The sequence below is a fragment of the Acomys minous genome (assembly GCF_964271855.1).
Source record: "Acomys minous genome assembly, chromosome: 17".
NCBI lineage: Eukaryota > Metazoa > Chordata > Mammalia > Rodentia > Muridae > Acomys > Acomys minous.
This window is the reverse complement of record NC_140500.1, coordinates 28,864,307-28,881,133: the sequence shown is the minus strand read 5'-3', so window position 1 is coordinate 28,881,133 and position 16,827 is coordinate 28,864,307. Positions and strand designations below refer to the sequence as shown.

General features: G+C 48.0%; 1 protein-coding gene across 1 annotated transcript in view; it reads right to left on the bottom strand.

Moving 5' to 3' along the window:
- ALOX5 (arachidonate 5-lipoxygenase) overlaps positions 1-8,652 on the bottom strand; it is a 52,845-nt gene extending 44,193 nt beyond the window's left edge. Inside the window, exon 1 of the mRNA XM_084765723.1 lies at positions 8,398-8,652. Within this exon, the coding sequence (XP_084621849.1) occupies positions 8,398-8,547 (150 nt within the window). The 5' untranslated portion in view covers positions 8,548-8,652. The remainder of the gene's footprint in view (positions 1-8,397) is intronic.
- Positions 8,653-16,827: the final 8,175 nt, after the last annotated feature.

Sequence of the window (16,827 nt, the reverse complement as noted above, 5' to 3'; positions counted from 1 at the left end):
TCCTCGGAACTGATATCCTTACGGTTTTGTTACTGTGTTCCTTAATCCTCTTTTCCTATTGTTTTAGTTATTCGGGTTATAAGTAACGTATGCTCGGTTACTAGGTTGTTAATAAAATATATTGGCTAAGAAAATTAAGCCTACAATAATGAGATCCCATTGATCCCTATTTCTGTCCCCTTGTTCTCTCCGCTGCTAGGACTACTGGAATACTGCCTGCAAGGAGTGAGAAGTTGGATGGTTTCACAAACCTCTTAGCTCTGAATAAACTGGGAAGTTTTTATGCGGTAGCCTTGGTCAAGACCAGAGGCGCTGGTCCCCCAGGAACAGTTTGTGAGGATGGAAGAATCAGGCTCCTATGCTGGCCTGACACACCTCAGGTCCTTTCAGAAGAGCCTGGCAAGCACCAGAGTGTCTTTCCCGTGGGACAGAGGCAAATCCTGTTGGGATAACCCCAAGATGCTCTAAAGCTTGTTTGGCAGGAGAGCAGGGTCACATCCTATGTCACCTATCATGCTCACACAGAGAATAATGACCTCAGGGCCTGAAGAACCTCAGGAGGGGACACTATCTACACAAAAGGTGGGATGAAGCCGGCAAGCCTCCTCATGATGCATCTAAGAAACTAGGGAAGACACATGACTTACAGAGATGGGGGAAGAAAGGAAGTCTCTACACTGAGACCTTCAGTGGGTCAGAAGAAGTTCTGATGGGGTTGACTCAAGTGTCCTGGGGTAGAGGAACATAATGGGGATAGGATGGTTTGGGACTGGGCACCGGCAAAGGGCACTCTCCTGCTAATTCCTAACTTGTATGTATGTGCCGAGGCCACGGCACTCCTGTGGACCAAGATGGAGACTCCAAGTCTAACTGAGGAGTTCACACTGTAGGTGCAAACGTGCTGGACATATGGCCTCATCAGATTGCTTTATTTCCTTCTTCTTCTTCTTCTTCTTCTTCTTCTTCTTCTTCTTCTTCTTCTTCTTCTTCTTCTTCTTTTTCCTCCTCCTCCTTGTTCATGTTCTTCTCCTCTCTCTCCCCTCCTTAATCATCTTTCCTTTTTCTTCCTCATCATATTCCTCTTCTTCCTATTTTTTTTCTTTTCTACCCTCCTTGTCTTCATCTTCTGCCCTCCTTTCTTCTTCCTCCATGTCTTCCCCCTTTTCCTCCTTCTCCTCTTCCTACTCATTCTTTTCCTCCTTTCCCCCTCTTCTCTTCCTCCTCCTGCTCATCCTCCTCTTCCTCTTCCCCTCCTCCCTGTTCTCTCCCTCCTCTTATACCTCCTCCTTTTTTTAAATTTTTTTATTTTATTTTATTTTTTTTGCATAGGACAGTGGACAACCTTGGATGTCATTCCTGAGGCACTGCCACGCTGACCCCAAATCAGTGTCTCTTACTGGCCTAGAGCTGACTAAGCAGGCTTGGCCAAAAACCCTCAGAGATCCCTTTGTCCCTCTTTCCTTAGAGCTAGGATTACAGTGTGACCCCAGGACTGGATTTTTAAAAATATGGAGCCCAAGGATCTAACTCAAGTCCTTGTGCTTGCCAGGTGAGCTCTTGAGTACCCGAGTATCTCGCCAGCGCGTGTTTCTCCATCTTTCCAGCAGAGAAAGCAACTAGCTTGCAGGATTGTTGAGAAATCAGAATGGCAGAATACCTGAGTAGCCCTGCTTTCTCCAAAGGCACAGCTGTGTATGCCAGAACTACCCGGTCTACACTCTCAGGCTCCCGAAGAGCTCACAGGGCAAAGAACCCTGCAGCCTCAATGAGCAGCCTGAGCCAAACCAGTATGAACGCTGCAGTGCATTCATAGCTCCGGTGCCTGTGGAGTGAGAGGAAGAAGAAGCCGAACCTATATGCTCAAGACCTGGGCTCCAAACTGGAGGGCATGGGGAACTCTTGTAAGGATGAGGGGCAGAGGGAGGGGCTGGCAGTGCATGCAGAGGAGAGGGAAGTCGGCCTGTGGTCAGGACTAAAGGGCAGCCACCAAGAACGCCTGGACCCAGCCCCAGGCCAGCTGCTCTTGAGGAAGTGGCTTTCCTGTGGCATTGAGAGGCTGGAGAGGATGTTCTTGAGGGTGGGAAGGGATGATGTCAGGAAGATTGGGGTGAATGAAGAGAGGGCGTCCATTCTAAAGTAATAAGAAAGAACTGAGGAGAAAGCTATGCGTTTTGAGACCATCTAAGCAGCTACAAGTAAGTGGTGACCCAAAAGAAGATACTAAGCGGTGATGGCACACGCCTACAATCCCAGCATTTGGGAGGCAGAGGCAGGCAAGGCTCTATGAGTTGGAGGCCAGCCTGGTGTACAGAGCGAGTTCTAGGACAGCCACGACACAAGAAATCATGAAATTTGCGTGTAAATGGATGGAACTAGAAAAGATCATCCTGAGTGAGGTAACCCAGACCCAGACCGACACATAAGGTACATGCTCACTTATAAGCAGATATTAGCCATATAACTCAGGAAAACCATACTACATTCCACAGACCTAAAGAAGCTAAATAACAGCCAGGCGTGGTGGCGCACGCCTTTAATCCCAGCACTCAGGAGGCAGAGGCAGGTGGATCGCTGTGAGTTCAAGGCCAAGCCTGGTCTACAAATCGAGTCCGGGACAGCCAAGTCTACACAGAGAGACCCTGTCTCAAAAAACAAAAACAAAACAAAACAACAAAAACAAAGAAGGAGGAGGAGGAGGAGGAAGAGCTAAGTAACAAGGAGGACCCTAGGGAGGATGCTTAATTCTCATTCAGAAGGGCAACTAGAACAGACAGCGGAAGCAGTAGAGGAGAAGGAACAGGACGGGAGCCTACCACAGAGGTCCTCTGAAAGACTCCACCCAGCAGGGGATCAAAGCAGATGCTGAGACTCACAGCCAGACTCTAGGGTAGAGGGCAGGGAGTCTTATGGAAGAGTTTGAGGCTAGAAAGACCCGGGAGGGGCAGGAGCTCCACAAGGAGACCAACAGAGTCAACAAATCTGGGCCCACGGGGGCCTCCAGAGACTGATGCACCAACCAAGGACCATGCACGGAGAGGACCTAGACCCCCTGCTCAGGTGTTGTCAGTAGGCAGCACAGTCTCCATGTGGGTCCCATAAGATGGGGAGCGAGGGCTGCCTCTGACTTGGACTCTCTTGCCCACTTGTTGACTTCCCCCTTGTGTGGTGGCCTTGTCAGGCCACAGAGGAAGAGGATGCAGGCAGTCCAGATGAGACTTGATAGGCTGGGGTCAGATGGTAAGGAAGGAGGGCTCCCCCCCTTTCTGAGAACTAGGGGAGGGTGGAGGGAGGGGGAAAGGGAAGGAGGATGGGACTGGAAGGAGATCAGGGAGGGAGCTACAGTTGGGATGTAAAGTGAATAAATTAAAATAAAAACAAATTCATAAAAAAAGAAAAACATCAACAACAATAAGATATTGAGTAACATTCCTGAGGGAAGAGAGGCCGACCCTTCAGCATACCTATAGTACAGTCACAGGAAATAGGACCTTACAGGCCCTCAACTCCGCCTGACTAAGGACCTCAGGGATGCACTGGGATGACGGCACTGGGCAGTCTTATAGGGACTTAATCTGCTTTCCAGCAGGATCTCCCATAGGAGATGGTGGTCAGCCCTGTTGTCCTGTTTATCTCTGCTCAGCCTAGTGACTTCACTGACTTGGCTTCAGGCCTAGATGTGACAGGAGATAAACAAGAGCTGTACGTGGTTCAGTTGGAACCCAGAAACTCTTAAGAGAGAAATATGCTCTTTGCAGGTCTAGAATTGTAGAGTGTAGCCAGAACAAGAGTGCTTGGCCTGGGGGCTCAGTGAGTGCTGTGCAGGTGAGTGTGTGTGTGTGTGTGTGTGTGTGTGTGTGTGTGTGTGTGTATGTGTGTGTGTGTATTTGTGTGTGTGTATGTGTGTGTGTGTATGTGTGTGTGTATGTGTGTGTGTATGTGTGTGTATGTGTGTGTGTATTTGTGTGTGTATGTGTGTGTATGTGTGTGTGTATATGTGTGTATGTGTGTGTGTATGTGTGTATGTGTGTGTGTATGTGTGTGTGTGTGTATGTGTGTGTGTATGTGTGTGTGTGTATGTGTGTGTGTATGTGTGTGTGTGTGTGTGTGTGTGTATGTGTGTGTGTGTGTGTGTGTGTGTGTGTGTGTGTGTACAGTCACTCCATTTTACAGCTGTATCCGAGGCTCAGAGACGGCAAGCAGTGATGCGCAGAGAGTGGGGAGGAGTGGGCAGGAGGTTGCAGACATGGGGAGCTGGGAGGACAATGGTCTCAATCTAGGCAATTCACACAAGGAGAAAGGCTAGAGCCCAGCTGCAGACAGAGCTGCCCGCGCTTCGCTAGCCCAAGCCTGGAGGGGCCAGAAGCCCGCGTTCACTCGCTGTTTTTAAATTCTGTTGTATATTTGCTTTTAAAGTTTCCAAACGCAGTCATACATCAGCGACATGGATATGTTCTGGTAAATGCGCTGTGAGGCAATTTTGTCATAGTATATATTTACATGAACGTACCTATATATCATGCTATAAGCCCAGGCTACATGCTAAGCCAATTCCCTTAAATATATATATATATGTGTGTGTGTGTGTGTGTGTGTGTGTGTGTGTGTGTGTATGTATAAAACATTACCGTACTGAATACATAAGCAATTATAATATAATTATAAGTATTTCTGTGTTTAAACATAGTGCATGTACCAGGCAACAGGATACTTCAGCTCCATTATAATCTTATAATGACACCATCATATATGTGGCCTGTTGTTCATATAAACATTATTATGTGGTACATGAACATCCCAGCAAAGCGTTCGTTGGTCAGCCTCTGTTTGAGCTTTCTACAAGCATTTGCAAACAGTTGCTCTTTCGTTCATTCTTCCATCTCTGCCAGAGGACAGCTTTGCATGTTATTCCCTGGGACTGTTCACCTCCCTTTATGTGTAACTGTTCCGTGGATGGGTGGGAGAGAAGATGGGTCTCTCCTGCAGCAAGGGCATGACCAACTGGGCTGTCCATCTTGGATGGAGTCTAATGTGGAACTGGTGAGAGGAGGGGCAGAGAAAGGGGTGGGAGGGGCTGAGGGGCGGGGGAGCTGGGGGGGCGGGGCGGGGGGCTGGGGGCGGGGCGGGGGAGCTGGGGGGCGGGGCGGGGGAGCTGGGGGGCGGGGCGGGGGGGCTGGGGGGCGGGGTGGGGGGCTGGGGGGCGGGGCGGGGGGGCTGGGGGGCGGGGTGGGGGGCTGGGGGCAGGGTGGGGGGCTGGGGGGCGGGGCGGGGGGGCTGGGGGGCGGGGTGGGGGGCTGGGGGCAGGGTGGGGGGCTGGGGGGCGGGGCGGGGGGCTGGGGGCTGGGCAGGGGAGCTGGGGGAGAAAAGAGAGACTAGGGTAGAGGGAACTAGAGCCGGAAGGGAAGAGATGAGAAGACCAAAAGCTGCAGAGAATGAGAGAGTTCAGGTAAAGAGGATGTGATGGCAGACGTGGGGGGAATAGAGCTGAACTGTGGGGACTGAGAGGGGACAGAAGTGGGCAGGTAGTGGAGGCCAAAAGATAGAGAGGGGAAAACACATTAGAGTAGAAAAGGAAGGAGAGTTGGAGGGCAAGTAGGAGGTCAAAATGTGGCCATTGGGGGAGTAAAGGGAGGAAGAAGAGGGGGTGAAGGGCGGGAAGTAAGGGAGATGGACAGGGAGGAGGAGCGGTACACGAAGGTTAATAAAGAAGGAAATATTTGTTCCCCTCTACTATGTCCTTCCTCATAAAGAGGTGCTGTAGAACTTACTCTCCATAAATATAAGAATATTTGTTGTATTAGGTATATTTAGAAGCATATTGTCTATAAGATGAGTTTATGTGCAGTGAATATATTCAAGAGCCGTATAGTCAACAGTGCAATACCCTTAGCTTTTCCAGAGTACTGTTGATCAGGCAAAGTAGCCAACTAAGGCGTCCTCAAAATTGCAAGATTTGTTAGGGCTGTCACATGCAGGACTAGTTTACGGAGCAAGGAAAGCTGTCCCACGCAGGACTAGCTTATGGAGCAAGGTCACTCCACGGCCCATCTGGACCCTCCTCAGCCGACTTCAGGGAACCAGGTGCCTGACACCCAGGAGAATCCCTCATGCGAAGGGCTCCTGACCTGAGTTCCTCGCAGAACTCTTATGGCACTAGTCGGGGGATGGGCGACAGTGTAATTTACTAAAACAAATTAGTACTGTCCACTATTCAGTTGTAGTTAGGAAGGGGTGCTGGGAGTGACCAGTTGGCCTTCTTGCTGGCTGTGTTCCCTGCTATTCACGGTACGTAACACGGTGGCATTTTCCTAAGCACAGTGGGATAGCCTTATCTTCTCAGCAAACCTTTCCCTCAAGGTTTCTTTTCTACCTTTACCCAAAAGGGACATCTGGACTTTATAGATATACTGGCCGCAGAATGAGGAAGTCGCTCTGGGCTGTGCAAGACAAAGTATGTAGTAACTTTGCATCAACAGGAACTTTCTCAAAAGCTGTTTTCTTTTCTTTCTTTGTTTTTTTTTTAAGGCTCTTTTTGCATTCAGCTATAGGACAGCAATTTCACTAGACCTGTGGTTCCCTCCTACCAAATGGAAATACTCTTGCAAATCTCTCTTGAAATTTGCCTCTGGGGTTCTTGCCGAGGTGCTTAATTTCAAGGCCACTTGAATGACTTTTCAGGTTGGAAGACAGAACAGAAAGAGGTAAATGATGGACAGAATAGGTCCCTCACTTCCTATCCAGTCATCTGTGATGGCCACACTGCCATTCTCCTCTTCAGGGTAATGACACATGAGGTGCCTTTTGCTACATGGCCTGAGCACACTGATATAGCCTGTGTGTCTCTAGGTTTTGGGAGAAGGAGCCACTCACCCTGAGTCCATGTATAAAGATGAAGCAGTCTGTCCCCTCTCTTTCCCCCTAGATCCTGGGAGAACCCCTAAACAGTGAAAATAAACAAAAGTGCTTTGGAGGTTGCATAGGGTGTCAGCACCCCAATCAATGCCACACTTAGCCCTCTGCGGTGCAGTTCTCGGGGCCAGCTCCCAGACTGGAGAAACCAAGCAGGAGATGCCATTCTGAGGCTCAGCATCCACCTTCACTTGAAGAGAGTTCAAACCCGGTTAGCAGCTTGTTAAATGTGGCTAAGTACCAGGTCCCAGGATAGGAATCAAGTCTACTTAGAGTTTGGAATCCAGAAAAGGGATTAACTATTATTTCCTTAGTTTAGCCTGAACAGATGTGAAGTGAACTTTCATCCAGGAAGTATTCAGTGGAGGCATATGAAGCTGTCAATTGTGTTTCTCACAGATAGTTAATTCTAAGCAACTTCATGTGGACGACTCAACAGTAAAACACATGATAAGGCAGTCTGGTAAAATCTGAACTTTTGGGGTCCATTTTATAATCTGGAGGTGGTAGAAGGAAGAAGACACATCCTAGTCCCTCACATGTGTCTGTCTATGGCAGAGTCACGTACTGATCAAGTTTTATGTACTTGGCACCTAGTGGGGTGCTGAAAACCATGGCCTGTGTGAATTCAGAGAAAGCCATGGGGCTAGAATTGGCACATCAGTAACATCCAAGCTGAATGGCCTCCCACAGTGCCTGGGCAGGGCTGCAGATGCGATAAACTCTGGCTGTCTTGCCTCGGCAGCTACCAGATTCCAGTGTCTGTATTAGGAGGAAAGAAAGGAAAAATTTCTTCCTTTTTTTCCTCCAGAGGTTAACACCCGACTGACAGGCTTCCCAAAGGTTGCTCTGCCAAAGCTTCCTTGAAATGACACGGGGGCTAGCTGCAGGGAACTACACACCTACAGGTGCCTAGGTGCCTAAGTGTGGGGACACCAAATGGGACTCACCAATGACTCATGGATAAGGTTGGACCTAACCTGTGTTCAGCTTGGTAAACTGAGAGGCACCAGTAGGGATAGAAAAGTGATCATGCCCAAGGGGAACTCAGGGCTCTGGAAGCCAGACTTACCTTGGCCCTCCCGTCAACTTACAAGGGATACCTGTCTAACAGGGCTTCCTGTACTTTGCAGTAAAACAGGGGTCCTGGGTCCTTGCAACTCCCGAGCAAAGAGTGCTCTCACAAATTCAGGGTCTTATTTGTGAAACTTTGTGCCTTCCCCCAATGAAGAAGCCAGTCCTATGCAGACCCCGCACTGGCAGTCATTTGTCCCTTAAGAGGTCCTGACCACCAGGAAGCCCAGGGTGTTCCACTACCCGAATCCTACTTGCCCTGACAGGCACCAACTTTGGCGCTGCTGCGTCAGGATCCCAGATACTCTCACAGTTGGGTCTCAGGCGCTGGGACAGACGGTCCTCAGGCGCCTGTATACCCTGCCCCGCCGCCCGCTCTTTGCCGCCAGCCCTCCAGTCCCAAGCGCGCATCCTCACCGCGCCACGCTCGAAGTCGTTATAGAAAGCCTTGTCTAGCAAGTGCTTCTCGCTGCAGCCGGCAGAGCCAACAAGGCTGAGGTAGATGTAGTCGTCGGTGCCCGCGAACCACTGGCTGCCGGTGGCCACGGTGACTGTGTAGGAGGGCATGGCGCCGGGCGGTGAGTGTTGCTGGAGCTGGTGCAGGGGCCCGCGAAGTTCCGCGTGGCAACCCTGACCCTTTCACCCGCGGCAGCTCTGCTACTGTAGCCAGCAGCCGCCTAGTCTAGCATCTGGGTCCAGCCCCGCCCAGGACCCGGCCCTGCCTTCTAGCTCAGGCTCCGCCCCCGGCCCTGGCCAGTCCCTGACGCCTCACCTTCTCCCTTGTGGCGCTGGTGGGGCGGTATTCCTGTGTCTCATCTCCACTTAGCGTTTATGCCTCACTCATTTATGTATTCAGTATTCAGTCGATCCTTTGCTACTTTCGTCTTTATGGCTTCCTGTCTGCCTCAGTGTCCCTCATTGTCAGCTCAAGGGCTGAGGCGGAGTCCTAGCGCTACCTACAGCCTACCAGGGCTGCACATATCCCATGCAATGGTTAACTTATAGCAGAAGATCAGAAGCCCATGAGGAGAGACCACCTGTAGCTGATGCCCGCGGTGGATCTGGACCAGAGAAACTTGATTGTTGGTTTCTTCACACGAGGAGCAGATCTTCTCTTTGTACTGCTGGGGGCCAAACTGGGGGAAATGGTTGGGAGACTGGGTAACAGCCCTAGAAAGTAGCAGTCAGAGTAGGAGACTGCTAATCTGCACCGGTGGCCCAGCTGGAGCTCTCGGATGGGGAGCTTCAAAAGGGTTGGGCTTGCAGTGGGAAAGGAATTAAGGAGCTGGTCAAGGCTGGGAGTCTTAGGAAAAGAGGATGCCTCTTTAGCGATGGCCAAACTGTCCTTTTTGGGTAAAGGTAGACAAGAAACATTCAGGAAAGTAATTGCTGGAAAGGCAAGGAAGGTTATCCTACTGTATTTAGAAAAGAGGAACAGCGTTACCATGAAGAACAGGGCAACCGTTACCATAGAGGCCAGATGGTCACTCCTGGAAGGTGGGTGGTCAACACGCCCTCCGGAATTTACACTGGAATAATGGGCAGTATTAGTTTGGTTTTAATAAATTGCATTACTACTTCTTGGCTATTTCTTTCAGTTCTGCTCTTCCTCCCTTCCAACTGATTGGATAAGGTCCTGCCCAGATAATGAGACAGTGCATAATTAACCACATCCGCAAACACCCTTCAACGATGATACCCTAATCAGCGTTTGATGGAATCCTAGGAGCCAAGGCATTGTCATACCACAGCCTAAATGAGCTGTTTTCTGAAAGCTTATGCCTTCCCAGCTTCACACACACACACACACACACACACACACACACACACACACCCACACACACACACACACCATTGGCATATTTCCTTCCCTTCTGGATTTCTCCTGTCTTCCTTCTGTACCTCTAGATTTTTCTAAGCAAAATCCTTCCTAGATGTTGCTTCTTCCACGACACTGTCTTCGACTGAGACCCCACTCACTTGTTGGCACACTGCCATCTATCTGTGCCCCCAGGATCTGCCTTGTCTTCACTTCTCCCTTTGCCTTATGAAGAACTTGGGGGCTGTCCTCCGCTGATAGCCTAGTTTAGCACGATGTGAGGTACGAAGAAGCTCTACACGGATCCTGGTTGTTGTGATTCCCTTGTTATTGGGGAACCGGCCACTTGCAAAGAAAGCAGGTTTTTGTGGTTGGAAAAGCAGAAGGTAAGGCAAAAGAAAGAAGACCAGCCTGTACTTCCCCTCACTGCTGGCATGATCACCTGACACACGCAGTGGCGTGTCCGTCAGTCGCTCTGGAGCCATTGCGTTCATAACTGCAACTGGGTGGATCTGCCCCTTCAGCCAGGCTGAGCAGACCCGGCCTCCGCTGGTCAGCGAAGTGACTAGAAGCCATCCTGCCTACGCAGCCACTTTCCTTTCGAGATGTGGACCACACCTTATTTTAGCCAGCTTTAAAAAACCAACCAACAAACAAACAAACCAAACCAAACCCCACCAAAACAAACAAACAAACAAACAAAACCCAAACCAAACCAAACAAACAAAAAAATCAGACCCACAGCCAGACATTATGCAGAGAGTGAGAGACCTTGGCACATTCACCCCTAAATGGAATGTCTCCATCAATCCCCCACCCCAAGCTCAGAGAACCCCCACATAAGAGGAGGCAGAAAAAAAAAAAAAAGAACCAGAAGGGATGGAGAACACCAAGAAAACAAGGCCCTCTAAAATCAGCATGTGCAAAGCTCATATGAAGTCACAGAGACGGAAGCCTGCATGTATTATGGCTTCCGGTTCAGAGCTTTTATGGGATTCCCGAGTGTGAGGACAAGTGGGTTTCTGATTCTTTGGCCTTCTCCTGGGCTATTTTCCTTCAGTTGGTTTGTCCTGTCCAACTTCAATGTGATCATTTTTGTTTTCTCTTATATTTTATTTTGAGGTATTTAAATATCTCCTAGAAGCCTGCTCTTTTCTAATGAGAGTCAGAAGGGTAATCGATCTGGATGGGAGACGAGGTGTGGATGAGCTGGGAGGGGTACAGCCAGAGAAGACTGTGATTGGGGTGTACTATGTGAGAAAAGAATCTGTTTTCAGTAAAAGGGAAAATGTATAGCCTCCTTCAGGGGAAACTAAGATAGGAGAATTAAATGAGGGGAGGAGAAAAAGGAAAGTAGGTACTATGGGGGGGGTCAATTAACACTAAAGGCCCTTGAGAAACTATATGGAAGCCTACTACTGTAGAAAATTCCTAAACTATATCTATATTGAAAGGAATAGTACCAAGCATGTGTTACATCTTGCTGAATTATTGGCCAAAGGGGTCCATGGACCCCCAAAACATTACAGGCTATTATTGCCAAGGCTATTGGTTACTCCCCACAGCCTATGACAAACCGTTTGCTGAAGATAACACTTGTGTCATTAAACATGGAGAAGTCAAGCTGGTACCCAGCTAGAGACTTCACCACTCTTGAGAGCATCCATGACGCTGGAAGGCACTTTGCCCACCTCTGGAGGAGAAAGGTAGTCATGGATATCACCCAGCTACAAGCCCTGCAACCTACAACAATGACCTGATTGTGAGACATACTGGTGCGATAGTGGTGTAAGTGTTAATGGGAATAGCCAACCGATTTTTAAAATTGGATTTAAGCCCCACTCAGTGAGATGGAACCATACCTGACACTAAAGTGGCCAAAACCTAAGGCCAGAGAGGCCATAGGCCTAGGATAAAACCTATTACTACTATTCTGCTAATGGAACATAGTAATAAAATGACTCCTAATAACATATTACTATACCCAAAGATCAGTGCATCTTTCAATCCTCATAAAAGAAGTTTCTTCTTGCAGTAGATGGGAATTAGCATAGAGACTCATAACTGCACAATGTCCCAAGAGTGAGAGACTTTGGAGACCTCAGTCCTAAATGGGATGTCTTTATTGTGGAGGAATGCTAAGTGGATATATCAACCATCAATAAAGTGCTGTTTAGCCAATCAGCTGGGCAGAAGGACAGGAAGTGGAAGGCGGGACTTCCTGGAAAGGAGGAGAAAAGTTTGACGGTTGGGGAGAAAGAGTTTTTATTTTTTTATTTTTTTATTTTTTTTATTTTTATGGGTGGAGGAGGACGGTGGGAACTGGACTCAGACCGACCCAGGAGTCATAGTGGCAAGTGTTTGGAATATATGTATTTTATAAGGTTTAGAACAGTTTGTTTAGTTTACAAGTAGATTAGAGTCAGTTCAGACTCTGCCTGGCGAAGTGCTGGCAGCTTTAAATTATGTTTTAGTCTCTCTGTGTCAGTTATTTGCTTTGTAGGCCAAACAGATACAAAATACTGTAACACTTTATCACCCCCTCCCCTCAAGACTCAGTGATCTAATGGAATAGGATGTGGAGAGATAACTACAAGAAAACAGTATCTTCTAGACACAGCAGGGCTGATACACATAGGAGCCCACAAAGAGTGCGACAGCACACACAAGACCTTCATATGTTCAAGACAGACAAGGATTCTGGCTCTGAAATGGGGAGTGGACATGGGGGTCCCACCTCTAAACAAGGAGGTATTTGCAAATGGCACCTGACCAAAAGGGAAACCAGTTTTCTCCAATGGAGTATCACCCACACACTGAGGTAGGCCTCACGCACCAGGAGTAGTTGGCCAATACAAGACAAACTCCATGTAGTTTGGTTTTGTTTCGTTTTTGTGGGCATTTTTGTTATTTTCTGGGTTTTGAGGGGGGGTATGATGCTGCATGGATGGGGGGGTGGGAAGGATCTAGAGAGAGTTGGGTGAGGGTACATACGAGCAAAGTATATTGTACGAAAATTTAAAATAAAAGTTACAGCCTCAGTTTCTTTTGGCCTGCTAACATCCGGGAACCACGGGGAACAAAATTCTAAACAGTAGACAAAAAAGCAAAGTAAATACAATCTCTCTTTCGTATTGAGACTTTAGAGGAAACATGTGCACCCACTTCGCTCCCTTCCAACAGTACCACTTAGGATTCCATTAGAGCACTAGAACGCAGGCATGTGTACTGCATTTCATTTTTCCAGACCAGCTCTTCCCGCCCCCTGCCCTAGACAGAGGAGACTCACCGTCTCAGCAGACATCCCTGAAGAAGGATGTGATCAGCTCATCCTAGTTCCTTGCTTGTTTAGTCACCAGTTTTGCCAAACCAGGTAAATCCAAAGGATGTAAATGTCCCTGTGAATCTGTTAGCATCCTAGGAAATGGATAATGTGGAAATGGCTATCATGGTTCCTTCTGCCTGAGGTCAGAGCACAGTCATCTTATGGACTAGCATTCTCCATTCTCCCTCTGCCTCCTGCCTATCAAAATTGTACCAGCCTTTTGCAGACTGCTTCCTCCTTCAAGTCTGTGCTGTGAGAGATGTGTGGGGCACCCCACACCACTGTACCTCGGCCTCCAGTCTCCAAAGACCCAGGTAGGTTGACATGATGGCTGAGTCCAATCATTTGGTCTTATTTAGGAATACAAACTTAATGAACTTTCTTCCTTTTGGAACTTATAGACCAAACACAAAGACGTTAAAGCACACACTCAACTGTACTTGTGTGTGTGTGAGCTGCTCTTGGCTCCTCTCTTTCAGAAGGGAGCCACAGGTCTCATCCTCACGCTGGATTCCCCTGGTGATGTCTGCCCTGAGGTTAGATTATGTCCATAGGGTGTCTCTAGGGAGCCTGGATGAGCAAAGACAAGAGGTGTCACTCAGTCCAAGGCTGAGAGTGGTCCTTCCTCTAAGACCTGCCCTCTCATCGGAAAAGCACTGGGCTTTCTCTTCATGGTGCATTTGTGTTTTTTGTTTTGTTGTTGTTGTTTTGTTTTGTGTTTGTGATTCAGGCAGAATGCTGCTTTATCCAAATTCTTGTGGTAGGACATGGATAAGAAGAAAAGAAAATCACAATTAAAAATAAAAAGAAGTCTGTGACAAGAAATTTTAGTTGCATCTCTCTCTATTTGTTCACAGCAAAAACCCAGGAAATAAATCTCAAATGACAGAGAAGGAAAATAAAGTTCAGATGTCTCCGAGGTGGCGCCATACGTGTGGTTACAAGCTCATGGCAATTGCTCTTGACTTCCTATGAACTGTTACTTAAACTGAAAAGAAAATACACCCATATGAGACAACCGAGTACCTGCAGATGGATGTGATGCTATCTGAGCTCTCGTGGTCTTCCCACTGCTGAGCACTGTGCACCAGATTCAGTTAGGTCCTTTTCAAATGCAAATGCAAATGCAATGGGGAAACAGGTGTGTTAGATTTCCAGTTACTGTAACGAAATGCAAGAGTTAATCAGGTCCCAAAGAGGGAAGGTTTGATAAAGTCCCAGCCCATCATCATTTCACTCCACTGCTTCAGCCTGTGGTGAGCTGTGCATCATAGTTAGTGTGTGGCAGAGCAAAAACCTCATGCATAGGAAGAAAAAGTGAATAGCAGGACCTGGGGTCTCACAGCCCCCTTCAAAGGCATTGGCACACCGTGACCTGAATGGGTTCTATTAGGAAGTCTGATTTCCATGGATGCTAGGGATGATAGGCAGTTTTAGGTAGATAGTTAATAGTATGGTTCCTTGTGACTTCTTAAGACAGCTTCACGGTTATTTTACCTTCTTCCCCCATCTACCTTCACTCTTCTGTATAAGACCCACTCAACACCTGGAAACCTAGCCAGTTAACCTGATACCAATGAAGTCACGGCTCTTGCAGAAGAACCTACAACTGTCACTTTGCTAAGTCAGCTTAATTCTTAACCACATTCTAAACATACACCGCCCCCCCCAGGAAAGTGTAGTCCTCACTCCTCGCCAAGGGACCTTCTCTCTGCCATAGGCAGAGACAATAGACAGAAGGCCACAACCAATCAAAATGCAGAGCTGTAGAGGTCAGACCCAACCGAGTCATCTACAGCACCACTCCTGTAGCCAAGGCTCAGGGACCATTGCAGAAGAGGGGGCAAAAAGCATTGTAAGAACCGGAGGAACAGGGAGGTTGCTGTGAGATCATGTCTTCCAGGAATGTCAGACTCTACACCCGAAGAATCTCACCGACATAGCTCCCAAAACTCAAGCTGACCAAGGATGGCAGCAACAGCCGTGCTAACATGGGAGGGGGAGGTGTGGGCTGGAGGATCTCAGAAGACTTCAACCTTAGACAAAGAGCCCCAGGCAACGAAGGAAGGCTGAGAACATGAGAAATAGTCTTCCAGGAAAACGCTGGGCATTATCTTGAGCAAATATGAAACCTCAAAACCCACTTCCAGTGCCACACTTCCTCCAGCAAGGCCACACCTACTCCAACAAGGCTGCACCTCCTAATAGTGCCACCCCCTATGGGCCAAGTAGTCACACACACGGGTCTATGGGGAATCATATACCTCTTCAAACCCCCACAAGAAGTAAATATCATGTTACTCTATCAACCTTGTACCTTAGCTCATAGGAGCTTAGTGTTATCTATGGGATTGACCTTTAAAAATAGTTTTAAATTATTCCATACAACCATAGAGTGTTTTTGATCACACACACCTGTGGCACCTGCGCCACCGTGGTACTGAGTCAAGGGCGAGGGAGTGCAGATTTGACTCACACACACATACACACACAATAACACAGTGGGTCCTTCATGCTAAGAGAGCAGCAGCAGCAGCAGCAGCGGCGGCAGCAGCTTTTATTCAGTGTTCAAAGAGCCTTCTTATAGGCAGCAAAACAGGAATGCCACTCGCAGGTGAAATCCCTCAAGAGGTGATTGCACATGAGAGGGAAAGTCTCAAGGAGGGGAAGGGTGAGTTCTCAGAGCAGTAAACATGACTAGCTAACTGACATGAACACAGACATGGAAGCTGCTAGAAACAGGACATGAAATAGCAAGACAGGCAGGCAGCCCAGTCGGGCCTGGTTCCTACACACACCCTTCATTCCTCCCTTCAAGTCCTTCCGTATATACCCCTACCTCCTCTCCCTTGCAACTTCATGTGTTCTTTATTTCATTTATCTTTTAACTTACTGAGCCCAAATTGGTGCTGCGTACATACACATGGGTGTGAAGTCATCCCACTGGAGTATGGTTGACCCACCAGTGACCACATCCCTAAGGAAAACTAACTCTAGCCTCCCTTACCTGCCCCAAACTGACAATAGCTCCTTGGGCTGCCCGCTCCATGCTGGAATGCTGACTGGCCTGATCTTGTGTGGGTCTTGTGCATTGGTCCTGTTGTGTCCAAAAGACACTGTTTTCTCCTGGTCTCTTCAGTGACCTTTGGTTGTCACAGCCTTCCTGCATTCTACTTCATGACATTTCCTGAGACTTGGGGCAAAGGGGTCATGATATAGTTGTCCTATATATGGCTGAGCATTCCATAGACACTTACTCTCTGAACTTTGATTGGTTGTGAGTTTCTAAGTAAACTGATGTCTACTGTTTAAGGAAGTTTCTCTAGTAAAGACTAAAAGCTCCACTAGTCTGTCTGCTTATCCATCCATCTGTCCGTCCATCCATCTGTCCGTCTGTCTTTCTACCTACCTACCTATCTAAGTATATGACAGTTTGATACTATTTCCAGTGAACAAAATAGTAGTATTGTTTTTATTCCTGGGGGTCTATGCTCCCAGCCACCGGTTCTTGGTCAGATTTGCAGTTCTAGGTATGTGTTTCCTCCAATGAATGTGGGTCTTCTGATCTGATCAGAAAGTTATTGGTTACACCCCTAACATTTGTGACAATACTTCATCTGTGGGAATATACTGTCAGACAAGTCTCAGGGTTCACAGCTAGGGGAGACTACTGATGACTTTTCTCTCTCCAGCAACCTACACA